Source organism: Channa argus, chromosome 4, assembly GCF_033026475.1.
Source record: "Channa argus isolate prfri chromosome 4, Channa argus male v1.0, whole genome shotgun sequence".
NCBI lineage: Eukaryota > Metazoa > Chordata > Actinopteri > Anabantiformes > Channidae > Channa > Channa argus.
This window is the reverse complement of record NC_090200.1, coordinates 3,027,104-3,043,175: the sequence shown is the minus strand read 5'-3', so window position 1 is coordinate 3,043,175 and position 16,072 is coordinate 3,027,104. Positions and strand designations below refer to the sequence as shown.

The window sequence follows — 16,072 nt, the reverse complement described above, 5'->3', positions numbered from 1 at the left end:
AAAACTTTTCTAGTGAAATTTAGCTACTGATAAGTTAGTTTCACCGTTTAGGTCCAGAATATTTTTAAAGAAACTAACAAATGTATCATCCCTAAGCTTTCTGCCTTTAATTACCAGCTGTGATTGCTCCTGTTTCCCTTTTTATGTGCTCTATAACTAGAGCTTTATGATGGTAATGGTCAAAACATCTGGTGAATTTTGGGCACTACCAGCCACTTTGGCCTGGACAACAAAACATTTCCTTCCCTGATTAGCATCCTGACATCAGATTGTGTGGAGAAAAGGTTATGGTGTGTGAAAGCTTTCACTGTGTGCACTCTCCTCAGGCATTGTTGTTTTTTTTTTCCACAGACTGTAGACATTTTTAACCTCAGTTCCAACAAATGTGTTTACAAGTCAAGAGTTCACAGCCAACAAAGCCGTTCAGTTCTCATGCACACAGATAAACACACACAGGCACATGACTAACATGTGTTCTTCTGTATGTTTGCATAATTTAGCAAGCTGTCCGTCTGCATTAATCTGATGTGTGGATAAATGCTGCAAATAATGTCTATTATTTTTCCGTATGAAGTAATGGAGCGGCTTTTAAAATCTTTCAACAGTTCAACATGGTGCAGCTTTAATAAAGGAGCAAGCCAGGGTTTCTGCGTGCTAACAAGCAGGATCAGACCATAGTTTGGTTTCACTTTATAGTCATTTTGCAACTTGTTTTAAACGTCTTGTCTCTCATTTTAGTCGTTTCAGTTATTGTTTTTCTGTGCTTCTCGTTTTGGTAGGGCGACTGTGGCGCAGGAAGGTGGAGGTCGTCCACCAATCTCACAGTTTCAATAACAACAACAATCTGCATTCTCAATAATGTGAGATTAAAAAATGCCTTGTATGAATTGACAGAACTCTCACTCTTCAAACTACCATCTTTTCTTTTTCATTTACTCTGAAAAAAAGGAAAATCATTCCAAAGTTGTAAGAATACCAGAATTTGAAAGAAAAAACCAGAAGTATTTTCGACAACATATGTCATTGTCAGACTATTTATGATCAGAGGATGTCAAAGCTCCCTCTGGTTTTACAACAGAGGGAGCATTTTGGAAACAGCGCCTGCTTGTGACTCCATGTGATTAACGAGAACAACATGTTCGCTGATAGATTCACATCTCTGTCATCCGACTTTTATAAACATGAAGTGAAACCAAGTGCTTCATAGATGGCAGGAAGCAGCTACAAAAACCTTTAAGAGGAACATCAGAGTTGAGGAGGTCAATGAAGTGGAAACAGGTTGTTGTGCAGGGAAGAGTGATTTCTGCTCACAGACTCCACCTCACTCTGGCAAGTTTCATAATTTCTGGGACAGATGACTGATGCTCTGAAGAAAGACAAGAACCCAGCTCCAGGGCAACAGATTTCATAAAGTGTTTCCTTTTTCTGATCGTATATGTGCAGAGGGAGTTTCTAAATTCCCGTGTCTTAAAAACAAGTTAAAAAGCTTTTAATTTGTGTCACAACACAAACACAGATGCTGCTGTGTTTGGTAATGTTTACTTCTATGATGACAGCATTTAACAGTTGCCCAACAATTGTTTTCATCATGTTTTTCACAAAGAAACCACAGAAACCAAAGGATTCACGCCCAATTCATGCAATTACTAACACCATTCCTCACATTTTATGAAAGACATTGCCTTTTTTGGTGCGATCTGTGATTTGACAATAAAAATAAGCTCTAAGAGTAAAAGCCATTGTTCTTTCTGTCATTGCTCTATATAGAAATATTCAGTATAATTAGATTTTCTGAAATTCTACTCTATATTCCACATTTCGTGATTGGTTTTAATATGGTCAGCTGATTTGTTTATGTACAGTACTTGCATACAGTAAAGGCCATGAGCAAAGGTTGAATATAGCAATTTGTATAAAACTTCAGCTGTATGCAGACAAAAGATCAAAATTAAACTGCAGACATCAAAAAGTTTGGAGCTGTCTTATTTTAGAGCTCATTTTTATGTCATTTTGCATCTTTTTTGGGTCATTGATCTGTTTCTAGACTAGATTCTTTTGGGTCCTTTAAGCAAGTTTAAAAGTTTTTTGATCATCCTGTGACTCTTTGAACATTTTGCATAATTTGGGTTTGTACTTTCTCTCTTTTTTGGTAGTTTTGGCGAACATGTCTTATCCGTCTTCAATTTTCGATATTTCTGCATTTCTCACTTTTGCTGGTGCAAGAATCTGTTTTTCATTATTACATCATTAATATTGATCATCAGTTCATCATGCTCTAACCTGATGAAAGCCGAGAAGGTCCTCGATGGTGGGAGATGCGTAGAAGACATAACCTTCAGTCGTCACCACCAACACAAAGCCGTTCAGCGCCTTAAAATCAAAGGAAAACACTTATTCGGAGCTGCTGCCTTTATATTTATTAATAAAATCCCATTTAAAGAAAATAAAAGTCCATTTTTTACATAAGATGTTACCTGAAGCAGCAGGTCTCCCTCAGAGAAGGTGACTCCATCAATGGCCGTCACCTGGGAGGATGAGGGCAAGGCTGTAGAGGAGACGCAGGCAGATGGCGTTGATACATTCTGGACATTTCCACCGAACATCAGGCTCCGTTCTCTGCTCCAGCTGGAGCCATTCTGGCCTTTCTTCATGGTGGCTGAAGGGAAGGAATTAAAGGAAAGATGTAAGACTTGATGTTTTTAATAGGTTTAGCCAAATCTGATGTATATTTCACTGTTTTTGTTGCCATTTTCTGTTGTTGTGGAATTAATTGAACCTTTCGAAGAAAGGCACACAATTCGGATTTGCGTATTTGTTCTATTTTCATCCAAAATAAGCAAAACACAACAGAAGAAACCACCAAGAGGAACCGAAACTAAACAAAGAAATAACTTTTACTTCTTCTCCGTCCACTGTAAGATAGTAGCACATTAGCAAACAAATAAAAAACTTTGGGTGACATAACTCTGCAAATAGCTGCATTTTGCTCAAAACATGCAGCAAAATCTTTAAGTTTGAAGTGAGAAAATCAGAAAGAGGAAGAGCCTGTTTCTGACTCTTTCAATCTGGGTGGAGTTGCCTGATGTTTCCTGTCGTCTTACAACACTGTTGCTCATCCCTTCCTCCTTCTCCTCCTCCTCCTCCTCTGGCACTTCTTATCACAGAGACAACAGCAGAAAAACGTGAGAAAAAATAGTTGGCATCTTGAGATATCCTCTCACAGAGGAAGCAGGTGAATGCGAGGAGGAGGAGGAAATCAGCGGAAAAGGATGATGGATGGAACCATGTGATTTGCTATTGTAAACGAGCGGATGTCTTGAAATGATTTTAGGGTATTTCTCAAACTTTCCTTTCAGTCTAAAGACGTGTATGTTAGGTGAACCGGTGCCTGTAAATTGACTGTAGGTGTGAATGTCATTCACTGCAAATCTGCACTTTTATATTCTATAATGTTATATTTCCAGCACATCAGAAGATGATTATTTACAATTTTCTGACCCACTATAGACAAAAGATAAATGGTAACAGATATTAAATATTAGAAGAGAACAGATCTTAACTTCTTGCTTCTAAAATGTAATGTTCGATTAGAAGAGACACCTGAAGATGTCACCTTGAGTATTGGCAAGTTTTTCACAGTTATCTATTGTTGGGTGACGTATAAAAAGACATGGGAATACGGGACACTGAGCTTTGGGAAAGTTGTCACGAGTTAGAAAATACGAACTGATTAAGTGTTAAAATGTTCAGTATAATTAACGAAAAGTTAAATTAGAGCCTTAAAAATAAGATTAGTTTCCGTTGGGCAGAAAAGAAAATACAACTGAAGATGTGACACTGAGCCTTAGGAACTTGTGAAGGATTATTTACATGATTCTGATTATAGTCCAGAAATAAACCGATTAAAGTAGAAGCTATAAAAAATCAGTAGAACAATCTGTAATAATAATCAGCTGCAACCTATGCAGGCTGCTGTTTTAGAATACGGGAAATGTAATTATACTAATTATCTGTAGCCTGACACCACACACACACACACACACACACACACTCACACAGGCACACACACAGGCACACACACAGGCACATAGCACACAGATCATCTCAGCACAGGGCAAATGAGGACACATGGCAGAGCCACAAAATTACCCGTTGGCTTCAGCATGTTCCCCCTGTGGAGTGAACACAGCAGGGGCGGCGGCCATTTTGGAACACTAGACTCATATGAAGTGGTCGACTTAATCGATCTGGATCGAGCTGAGAGTTTTGTTCCTAAGTGAGATGGAAATAAGCAGCATGTTCTCCACTTAAACCATCGTAAAAAGCTTTTCATGTGTAATTTAGAGATACTGGATAATGACCCTCAGATTTGAACTCCCTGAAAACGTTGCATCGAGCACTTGTTTGTGGTGATTATACATGACGAGCTCAAGTTTTACCCTAAAATAACATCTTATAAAATGTCAGCAAAATACAAAGTTACAATACAAAGTTCCCTTTATGTTTTAAATTAGATTAGCTTTAAGAAAGGGCGTTGTTTTTTGAGTGACAGACAAATGAGCGTTTTGTGACATTTCTGCACTAAATGTGGGTTTTTACATCTCTGACATGAAATCAGTTATTAGTTATTTTAGGACCTGTGCTGTGTCCAACCAGCAAAGGCCGAGGTGAAACATTTAAAAAGTACAAAACCCATCATTTCCAACCCATAGCGATCACCAGCGTGTTTGTCAGGTCTCAAGACTTTAATGTTCCAGTTCCTTCGTTATCTTGGCCAGAGTTTGGAGTTTGGAGGAGGTCAGAGTTTGCAACACAAGTAAAGTATTTGTACTTGACACAGATGGGATTATTACAAAGTAAACATACTGTCTCAACCTCATTTGAACTGCTTAACGGCCTGATGCTAAAAATCCCCAAAATAACTGCGAAGCCATAGTGCTGCCAGTGGTTTTGGCGCGCAGGCATTCTGAGGGTTTTACATATGCTTTAAGTGTTTTCCAGCAAAAATTGGGATTGTCTGTGCTGAGACCACAGCTGCAGCCGAAAGATGGTTATTAAACATGATAAATGTGCTACTACTGGTATAGATCCTGTTCCTAGCTTTGCCTTAGAAATCTCTGCAGCTAATGATTATTTTCATCACTTTCTCACTTAATCACTTTTTCTATAAAAATCCTCAAATCATATCAATTTCTCACAGCATTTTCTAATGATATGTTTGCTTAAGTAACTAATTGGCTAAATGATGAATATGGAGCTAATTCGGTGCAATAAATATTTGTATCTATATTTTATGATTTACAAAGACACTGTTTCAAGTACAAATCTTGATTTATACATTTCTGGATCACAAGTTGAATAAATAACATTTACATTTTACATTTAGTCATTTAGCAGACGCTTTTATCCAAAGCGACTTACAAGTGAGGTACAAGGCAGCAAAAATCTAAGTCAAGAAGAAAACATCAAAGCAAAGTCCCATCAGAAAAGTGTTCACAGTTCACGAGATGCAAGTGCAAGAGAGCAGAAAGGATTTTTTTTTAAGAGATTTAAGTGCATAGGAAGACGCAAAAGAGTTCAGTTTTCAGCAGTTTTTTGAATATTGGGAGAGATTCAGCTGAGCGTGCTGAGTTTGGTAGCTCGTTCCACCATCGTGGGAACATTGCGCTAAACAGTTTTGCTTCTGTGTGGTGCTGGGACCACCAGACGTCGTTCGTTGGCAGATCGCAGCGAGCGGGAAGGATTGTAGACTTGAATGAGTGAGTTGAGGTAAGCGGGAGCTGTTGAGTTAACCACCCTGTGACCCAGAGACAGAGCTTTGAACCTGATGCGAGCAGCTACAGGAAGCCAGTGTGGAGATGTAAAGAGTGGTGTGACATGAGTCTTTTTTGGCTGATTAAAAATGAGGCGAGCTGCTGCATTTTGGATCATCTGCAAGGGTTTGATTGTGGATACTGGTGACGCCATCAACAAAGCGTCACAAAATGACCAAACATTTATCCTTTCAACTGCTGAGTCCTGGGGCCCATTTTAATAATCCACTCAAGTTGTATCGTATCTTATCATATCGTACCAGTAAAAATACAAATAATGTTAAAGCAATGCTCAGGTTGGAAGCAATGAATGCAACAAGCACAACAACTCTTCAAGACATACAAAAGTGAAGTCCGAAAATTTGAGGGTGGTACAGAGAGGAAAAAACCAAACCAAACCAAAGTACAACCAAAACACATGGGTTTGTTAAACTGACTAACGCACCAAGGAAGGAAATGTACCAGTGTGGTTAGAACTGGGCACAAACTCTTTAAATCTCTTTCCAGTGTATCTGGATGAGGAAAACCAGGTGGTTTCACATTTCAAAACATGGTTCACCAACACAAGATTTGTTTGGTAAGACATGAATCAGTCTGCGCACAAAGCTAAATAAAAAGGGAGTCCAGTACTTTATTTACTATTACACTGAGATGGCCTCTCATGTTGATTTACACCACTGTCTGTTTAATTTAGTTTGATTTATTGCTGCTGCTTGCCACTCACATTCCCAAAGCCGCATTTCACTTGTATCACACATGTCTGAGGGTCGGCCACCCTGAAAGCTCGGGCTCAAAAAAAAAAAAAAAAAAAAAGAGAGAGGAAAGAGATACAAGAGCACAAAAACCGAAATGTGCAACACTTTGTAATGAACTGATGTTTTATGATCTAGTAACATGTAATTGCATCAGTTTGTCATATGTTATTTATGTTACTGCTTGTTGCTGCAATGAACTGTTTTCCTGCAAGTGTTACAAATAGAACCAGTTCTGCTTAGTTGTGTTGTGTTGCTCTGCGTTGCTTTTGTAGCTACATGTAAAAAAGAGTTGCTAACGTTTGTCTGCTTCACTGGTTGCAGAACATCTTACAAAAGAACTGTAGATGAGCAGGATCCAGCAGAGTTGAGCTACATAAATGGAGCCCAGTGTTTGCCATAAACACTTTGAGTTGGCTGCAGTACTTTTCCAGTTCACTGATTGTCCAGTTAAAGCTAACATAAAAAGTTAAACATGCACAAACTCAGTCATGTTGTAAGCTTGTTAGCTATTCTCCATGTTTGTTTTGCGGTGGAAGAGTGTCAATCAATGACTCTGTGTTTCACCACAACGGTTTACATAATGCAGGACAGTTTACCCCCCATTTCATGCCCAGCATTAGGGAAACGCTTTGCACCGTGTTCAGCACCAACGTTTGCAGTCAAGCCACCTCTCCTGGAAGATGTACCATCCAAATGTTGTTTACCTGCTGAACCTTTCATATCATGTGCTGTGAAACATGTGGCATGCTCCCATGGTCCTTCACACTCTCTCCCTCTCCTCTCTGGGAGTTTCCCCCCTGTGCCCCACCAAGCGTTGCTCTCATGGCACGCTCTGTGCTGCTTTTCATACGACTTATTGCAAACCACAACTGTGCCAATCTACTGCATGCCATGCACTCTCACATTGCATGAATTTAAATACCATCTCCTCTGTCAGCACTGCTTTTTTGGCTGTTTATATGCACAAGAAAAAATCTGCTGAGCACTTACACTCGGCTTCACATCAACAGCACTATAGAGATTCCCACCTGGGGGCTTTTCAGCAATTCCACCAAGATTTACATTTAGGGATTTAAGAGTTTCACAGGGGCAGTTCTGCAGCAGTTAATGAGGGGATAAATTCAGTGCCCATTATTTTATGGGAAACTGCAACAACTGATTATTTTTATTATCAATTTATTCTCAATTTATTTCTGTAATTGTGAAGTATACATCAATTAGTAGTGGAACATGCGTAGTACAACCTCCCAAGTTGTATTTCCATATTGCTTTATTGCTCCGACCTTTATGCAAAATCGGAAACATATTTTATTTACAGTAATATGAGACATATGAGAAAAGCATCATACCTAAATGGCTAAAATCAGCAAACGTGTCCTTTTTGCCCATATAGTAAAGACTATTTTCATATGTATTTTCACTATTTTCACCAAATACTCTTAACTAAAAAAAGTCATAAATCACTTGACCTGTTCCTGAAAAAACTGTTTTTTTTCCCCCAAGATTTAATCTTTAATCTTGCTTTAATTAACTTAACCAAGGTTTTTTAAAATTCCCATTTGAGCTTACGTGTTCCACATAAATCCCCTCAAATGATTACAAATCGCCAAAAAGAGACACAAAAGGACCACAAATCACTGCAAAAGACCAAAAGGAGACACTGAATGACAACTAACAAGCAAGAAGAGACAACTGCAAAAGGCAGATTTTCTGTAACCTGACTACAAACAATCATTCCTTGGTTATGCAGGTGATGCTTACATAGAGTCCCCTTACACAAATATCATTTCTCAAGATGATTGATGACTCATGAAGTCTAAATTTAAGCTGTTTTACAGTTAAAAAATGATCTACTGTACCAATGCAACCTGGACAGGGCTGAACATGTGCAGTGAGACTTTTTTAACACATTTAAATGAATGCGTGGAAACTACACGCACGCATTTTCAAGAGTCTTGAGTTTCACTGTTGCCTCAGTGTGGTTTTGGTGTGAGTGTGTGAAGTGGGAGCCTGCCTAGACATGCTCAGACCAAGAGCTTCTAACACGCACTCATAGCTGGAGGCCGTCTGGTTTACGGCAACAATAAGCTATTTTAGTACCAAGAAGAACAGGGTGAGACAGAAGATTGATTAGGACAAATAAAGAAGAAATTAGAGAAGTATGTGAGATATAAATAGATAAAGTTCAAAACAAAGAGGTGAAGAGGAGCAAAGACAAAAAAACAACAACATGAAAGTACCAAAAGAAACACACTCGGAACAAAACTGAATAAACAAGTCTGCAGATGAGAAAAGAATTCAATCTGAGAAGGCCGGTGTTTGTGCCCTGAGTAACTTCTGACTTTGGTACTGACTTGGTAAAAGCCCACTTCATTTACCCCTCTTTACCCCTAAAGCTGGACTTTTAACAAGCAGCAGCTGACTCCTACCAACTGCCAGAGCCCTCGTAAAACAGGAGAACCCCCCACCAGACACACACACACACACACACACACACATCTTCTCCTTCTATCACTTTTTAATGAAGAAGAGGCCCTTACTTTCATTTGGGGGCTGATCAAAATGTTCTGCCTTGTGCCAACAAAGCTTTTGTTACCCCCAGAACATTAATGGTGTCCAGATGGTTTGACAGGGACTTAAAGTGGGTATAAAAATGCGAACAGTGCTCTACTGCACCGTACTGTTGGTATTTTCAGTGTTCAGGAGGGGCTCTGGACCATACATACAACATATTATTATCCTATTAATTCATGTTCTAATTCTTCATATTCCTTGAAAACATCCTATAATATTTGTATATTGTCATTGTATATTTCCCTGTTAGCTGCAGATTAATTAGTTCAAGTCAATTCATGCTACTAGACCAACAAAAACCATTTTCTACTATAGCAAAATGATTCTATAGATGCATATTATTTTAATGATCCCCCCAATGCACCACGTTTGAAACCATCTACATAGAAGCTGTACAGTAAACAGTTGTGGTCCGCTGTATGCTCTTCTCATTCCAACTGCAACAATTTCTCAATTAATTGATTAGTCATGTCCAATTGCTCATTGACCCTTTCATCAAACCTATCTTACACTGAATACATTAGTCGAGTGCATCCCTTTCGCTCCCCCCTCCTGTACCTCCCCATCTCTCTCTCTCTCCCTCTATCATATTTGCGAACATGCCGCCTTCCATCTCCCAACACCCGCTCTGAAGCACTCTGCGGTTTCTTACGCCTTTGAAACCCAAGAGCTGAAAGGAGCCATTGTTCTGCATCTCTTTGGACTGCAGGATGGAGGAGGAGGAGGAGGGCGGCGGGGGGGGGGGGGGGGGGGGGGGGGGGGGGGTGACAGGAGATCAACATCACCGACACTCATGCTCTCTCTCCCCTTCTGCCTTTCACTAAGAGCAATGCTCGCTCTCCGACTCTCTCTGAACCTGGCGCTGCAGGTTTGGACATGAACGGTGTGAGCACAGAAAAGCCCTTGTCTGATGTGGAAATCAGAAAAGGTTTAAGATTCAAAGGTCCCTCTGAGTAGGGGTGTAACAATGCACCATGTCACAGTATTTCGAGATTCAGAAAAGTGATGATGCACATCGTTTTCACAAGTGGAAAACGGACTTCAATATCAGTCAGTAGCATCTAGTCGGCCTGCAAAAGAAATAACACGCAGCATCTGTGGTTTTGTATTGCCAAGGACGTGAGGCCATTTTCAGTGATTGACTACACGGACGGCTGTAGTTCAGTTGTTAAGACCAAAGGCTAAGTGGTTCGCTAGAGGCTCTAGAGCTCCTTGCATGGCAGCCACTGCCATTGGTGTGTCAGCGTGTGTCTGAATGGCTGAACGAGAAGCAACATTGTAAAGTGCTTTGGAGATAAGTTCTGTATAAGAGCCCTTTACCATGTCAACACATTGAGACTGACAAAGTTAAAGGGAACATCCCATGTACAATCAGGAGCCCCTGCTATATTGTCTATGAGGGTGTGAAGCTAAAGTTGAGCTGAGAGAATTACACTACTACAGATGGTTGGACCTCACTGGCTACGCACAGCTGCATTCCTGTCACATTTTATCAGCCGCCAGTGGGAAATGGCGGGTTTTGTTCTTTAACATGTGCAAAAGTGGACATGCCGTCCCTATGCCGCTGCCTCAAACAGCAGGCAGCTGTGACAGCAACTCACGTCAGCCCAGAAGTGCGACGCTACATTAGCAGTAGAACTAGAGGTAAACGTGCACAGGAAAGACACTTCTCTCCAGTTCACAAGCTGTCCACTGACGACGAGAAAAGAAGAAGCTCACGTTTATTTCATGTTTGCACCTCTGGCAAAGCATATCTTGTGGTTCCTGCCACTTCAGTTTCAAGTGAGCGTGTATGGTTAACCTTAGGAGACACTGCCAACTGTCAAAGGCCTCAAGTGGCGTCTAAAAATGTTGAAATGGTGTTTTTAAAAAAGGATGTAACTGTCCTATGCTACTGTACAAATACCAATTCACACTGGGGTTTGTGGCAGTTTGCATTCCTGTACGTTTACTCGTCCTCTTATTGGGTTAAAGACACTTTTTTTTTAGATTACTGTGACATTAATTTCTTAATATTTTTCCTTGGTAACTGTATTGTAAGTAAACAATGAGTCAAAGTGATTTCGAACTGAATCATGAGCTTGCTGAACTGTTACACTTCCCACCTCTGACAGTTTCTCTACTTGGTCTGTGGCTTTAAATCATCTTTGTGTTTCCAACATTCATAATTTGTTGTCTGGTGTGTGTAGTTTCCTGTTATGCTGCTGCTCTTTTGATCAGTGACATTTGACACACATATCAAAGATCACATGCAGCAAAATGTGATATTATTTGTCCATTAGGGGGTGCTATCATAAACTGCCCCAGTTTCATCCTTCTTACCTCAGCTAATAGATCTTAGCTGAGGCAATGTCTGAACAATACAAGCGACAAAAAATGACCATAAATAGATCTTTAAATGCCAAAAGAAGACAAAATAGGCCCAAAGAGATCATGCCACAACTACCAAAATGATAAGAGAGATGGAAAAAGATAACAGACAGTAAACTTACATACATTGTCCATAAGCAACTAGATGTCAAAATAGATGGTTACCAACCATAAGAAGATATAATGAGCAAAAATAAACACAAAATGACCCAACGCTTGAAAACTAACCATAAATGGACAGTAAATGACTTGTATGTAAAGGGAAGCGAACGTGATGGGCTTTTTTAGTTCAAGCAAGTTTGTTTATAAAGTCTATCTGTGAATGGTGAAAATAGCCAAGACGTGATAAAGTCAGTCATATCTAACATATCTCCAGCTGTGGTTCACAGGACTGTTTTTTAGCACAGCTTTTTTTAAACAAATGCACTTTAATCACACCTTTTGTGCAGGGCACACAGGAAGTCTGCAAATCACTCATTCACCCTGCAGTGTCAGTCAAAGTCTTCACCTAAAATAACACTCACAATACCAACATGAAGGTGGCACAACTCCCTGCTGCTTGCATCATGAATCTTGAATCTTTGAACATAATAAGAGAATTCAAACATCCTCCTAAAATTTGGAAATTGCTAAAACAAAAAATAGAACAAGTCTAGTCTACATGCATTTCTAACCACATGACTTCCTCTCAGTCTTTTCCCACTGTTCACACTTTTTACTTAACTTAAGAAATTAGCAATAACAAGTCAATCTTCGATTGCTAAAGAACCACTTAATGTTGATTTTATTTTCTCTTTCTTTTTGCTTTCCATATTAGTTGTTGTTATTTTAACTTCCCTCTCTGGTTAGTAGCCACCATTTTTAAAACCACAACAATTTCACTGTTGACCACGCCCGAACACTGAGCCCACAGACAATGGTGAACAACCCCATGTCTCGAGTATGAAAGACAATGAAAGGATTTGAAGCAAAGAGCTGAGTGAAGCCTGAAAACAGATACACTGTTCATGTCAAATTTAACTAAACTGTTTATTTGAATGATAAAAGGTGCAGGAACCACAGGATTAAATTGTATATTTATAGACTTTTAGTGACTTCCAGTGCAGTCAGGTTGCTGCAGGCCTGAAACTGATGAATGGTTCCTGCTGTCAGTTGTTTTCTGGAATCATTCGTGACAGTGCACACATATAGTCTGCTCCAGCCCTGAACCTGCTCTTCCTAAAACAACTCTGACCTCTGACCCCTGGCATGCCGTGATAAAACTACAGGAGATGTTTCAAGGTTTACATTCTTCTGTCTGAACAGCAGGTCACCCTCGGGTGATACTGCACACGGCCCACCACACCCTGAGAGTGAGCTGAAGTTCACCAGTTAGTGTCTGAAAGAGTCACTACAGTTTGTGCAAGTCGCACTTCCAGTTAATGCTCAGCAAACAAAAGCAGGTTTATTTTTGCTGTTTTTTAGCCTTTACCATCACAGCATGGAGGAATTACCGAATAGCCTACCAGGTACAACATGGGGCCTAAGAAGTCAGGGGGGACCATGATGTGAAGCCTCTGAAAGAAATGACTTTTCCTATTTGTGTTGCAAAGAGCTCAGTTAATGGACTTTAAATGAGCACAAAGACCAACAGAATGATACCAAACAGAGGCAAAATATTGAAATGAAGATGCTCAACAGCCACAAACAGATGCAATAATTCAAATTATATGAAATATACACAAACTGAGCAAAGAGAAACTTGGGGGTGGCTCTGTACCCCGGAGCCTATTTTCCTATAATCGGAGGCACACAGTAAGTGCACAACCATCGAAGCATATGAAGCTGCAAGGATGAATAAATGAAAGCGGGAAAACCTGCAAAACCATCAAGCCAGGAGGGTGTCTGCATTCAGCTTTGAAAAAAAAGCATCTAAAATAACATCTTGATGCCCTTAAGCGAGGCGGTGAACCCACTAGCTGACAAGAGACTGTGGTTTTTGTGGAAATGTACATGTCCGACAACTCACAAAGGGATTTTTATTCACTGATATGAAAATCACTGCAATTACAGAGACTTGGAGCGCAAAACGTTTCAAGTGCACGAATGCATTTCATCATCTGACATCCAAACATGACAAAAACAAAGAGTAATTCTGTGCAATTTTGTCTCAATTTGCACAAAAATAATAAATAAACAATAAAACAGTAAGTAAAAGCAAGTCATCACAAACTGCAAAAAATGTAAGGTTATGGTTGATCCACACCCAGAGAGCAAGAAGAAAGAAAACGACTTCTGATGTTCAGGAAAGCAATTTATTCGCTTCAACACAACTGATGGAAATACGGCTAATTTACTGTAGTTGTTGCTTAATTTCAACTCCCTGTTACACACACGCAAACACACACACACACACACACACACACAGAGCTTCGCGTGCGAACTTTCAACCCCCAGCATCCTGAACTGAGAAGGAGAGGAAGGAGGCCGGCGGAGGAAAAGACGAGGTAAGAGAGGGAAAACATTTAGTGTGATTATGTGTGTGTGTGTGTGAGAGAGAGAGAGCATACACAAACACACACACACACATACACACAGTGGAGATGGCTGCCAAATGCCTGATATGACTTTACTGGCTTGAATGGTTTGTATGATTACATGTTCCCCAATTTGGAACTGCTAAATGTTATTATACAGTAGATACTGATGAGGAGGGAGGGGGGAGCTAAAGGGTAAAAGAGAGCAGGATGAGGTCAGATGAGGACAGAGACAAAAACACAAGAGAGGTCATAGTAAAAGGGTGGAGAAAGAAACTGGATGTCAGGAGGTGGGAGTAGGAGAACACATAAGGATGCACGAGAGAGAGGAGGTGGTGGAGGACAAGGAGGTGAATATAAGGAAAGGAGTTGGATGGAATAGGATGAGAAATAAAAAGTGAAAGGAGGAGATACAAAGGACCTAAAGTGGAATGCAAAGAGAGAAGGAATGAGAAGGAGGAGGAGGATGGAGATGCATCATGGAAAACAATTAGGAGGGAGGAAAAAGAAAAAGGTGATGAAGGTGGGAGAAGAGACTGGCAGGGAGGATGTGGGAGGACGGGGAGGTCAGAGATGGAAATTAAGAGGACAGTGGAAATCTTTGTAAAGGGAAGGAGGATGAGAAGGGGGGGGGGGGGGGGGAAGGGAGGAAAGAACTGTGTGAGGGGAGAGGGTGAGGAAAGAGAAGCAGAATGGGGAGAAAGAAACAGAGGGTTTTTGTAAAACGGGGAGAAAAATAACAAAGAGGAGAAGAAGAGGAGGAGAATAAGGCAACATCCAGTAATCTGTAATGTAGTTTTAAGCATAACTGTGGTGGTCTTATCACTGTCGTGCCATGAACCCATTGAGGACAGGAAACCAAACACACACACACACACACACACACTAACCTTCCATCTAAGCTAGATGTAGGAGTATACAGGAGTATAGTGTTTTTACATAATAAAAATGTCCATCACCACCAAAGTCAGTTTCCAAATGTAGGAATTTAAGACCAGGCTCTGTCACTACCAGGGTGAATCATATTAGCTTCTGCACCAGTTCAGTGCAGCATCATCATCATCAGGGTCAATCCAATCATATTCACAGCTAATCTGCCTGCCGTCTGCTTTCTGCGTCTCGGTTGGAAACACCTTACCTCTTCTTTAAAGTTCACTGGAACTTTAAAACCTTCACCCAAACTCAAAGTGTTACTGCAGGTCTGGGGAATAACCTCCCCAAACTGCCAGGAATTTGACAAAAATAATAACCACATGCCCAGAATTTGCAGGAGGGGGCATTTCAGGCTTTCACTTGACCTCCATTTAATTGTTTCTTTGTAAAGAGATTCGTCTGGATGCAAAACAGGGTGACAACTTCACGTATAGAGGAGGAGGTTTTGTAATAACTATTATTGTCAGTGGCAGCTGTGTTTTCGTGGCTCATTCAACCAGGGATTCTGCAGAAAAACTATAACTGTTGTAAAAAGTGAAAGTAGGTTGGGACATTTTAACACGCTGACTATTTGCTAAGTCGGTTTCAGCAGTTAGAGGCGGACGATTATCTACAGTTCACATCTAAGCGGTAAAACAACAATTCAGAGAAAAGTGTTTTATTTCAACCGGAGATGATCATGTGTCTCTGAGAGTAGATTTCTGTAGGCGAAGAAACGAGTCAGTAATCAAGCCAGACAACCCGTCAGTAAAGCTGTTACAGTTGGGTGCATGAGTGCATAAGAGTAAACGACGTAATATTTAATGCACACTGGGGTTGCACAAATTTGCCAAATAAAATAACTGAAATTAATTTATCATGGCGGCACTGATCTCATTTTCAGTACTTTAACCTTTTTACTTGGCCGTTTTTGTGACTTTTAATAATAAAAGAACGTTTGTACTAGTCAGTAAACTAATTCCTGACAATGAACTAGTCAGTAATCTGGGTCGACTGTAATCCATCTAATCCACCAGGCAGCGAACCAGGCAGCCATCAGCCAGCCAGGCAGGATAACACTCTGTCAGTAAACCAGTCCAGTTATCCAACGAGTGAGTGAAATAACAATCAG

General features: G+C 40.3%; 1 protein-coding gene across 1 annotated transcript in view; it reads right to left on the bottom strand.

Annotated features, from left to right (window-relative positions):
- The window catches only part of LOC137125101 (aryl hydrocarbon receptor-like), a 67,864-nt gene that overhangs the window by 10,102 nt on the left and 41,690 nt on the right, over positions 1-16,072 (bottom strand). The window contains exons 3-4 of the mRNA XM_067500053.1: positions 2,475-2,656; positions 2,281-2,370 (exon numbers count right to left, since the gene is read on the bottom strand). Of these exons, the coding sequence (XP_067356154.1) occupies positions 2,281-2,370; positions 2,475-2,656 (272 nt within the window). The remainder of the gene's footprint in view (positions 1-2,280; positions 2,371-2,474; positions 2,657-16,072) is intronic.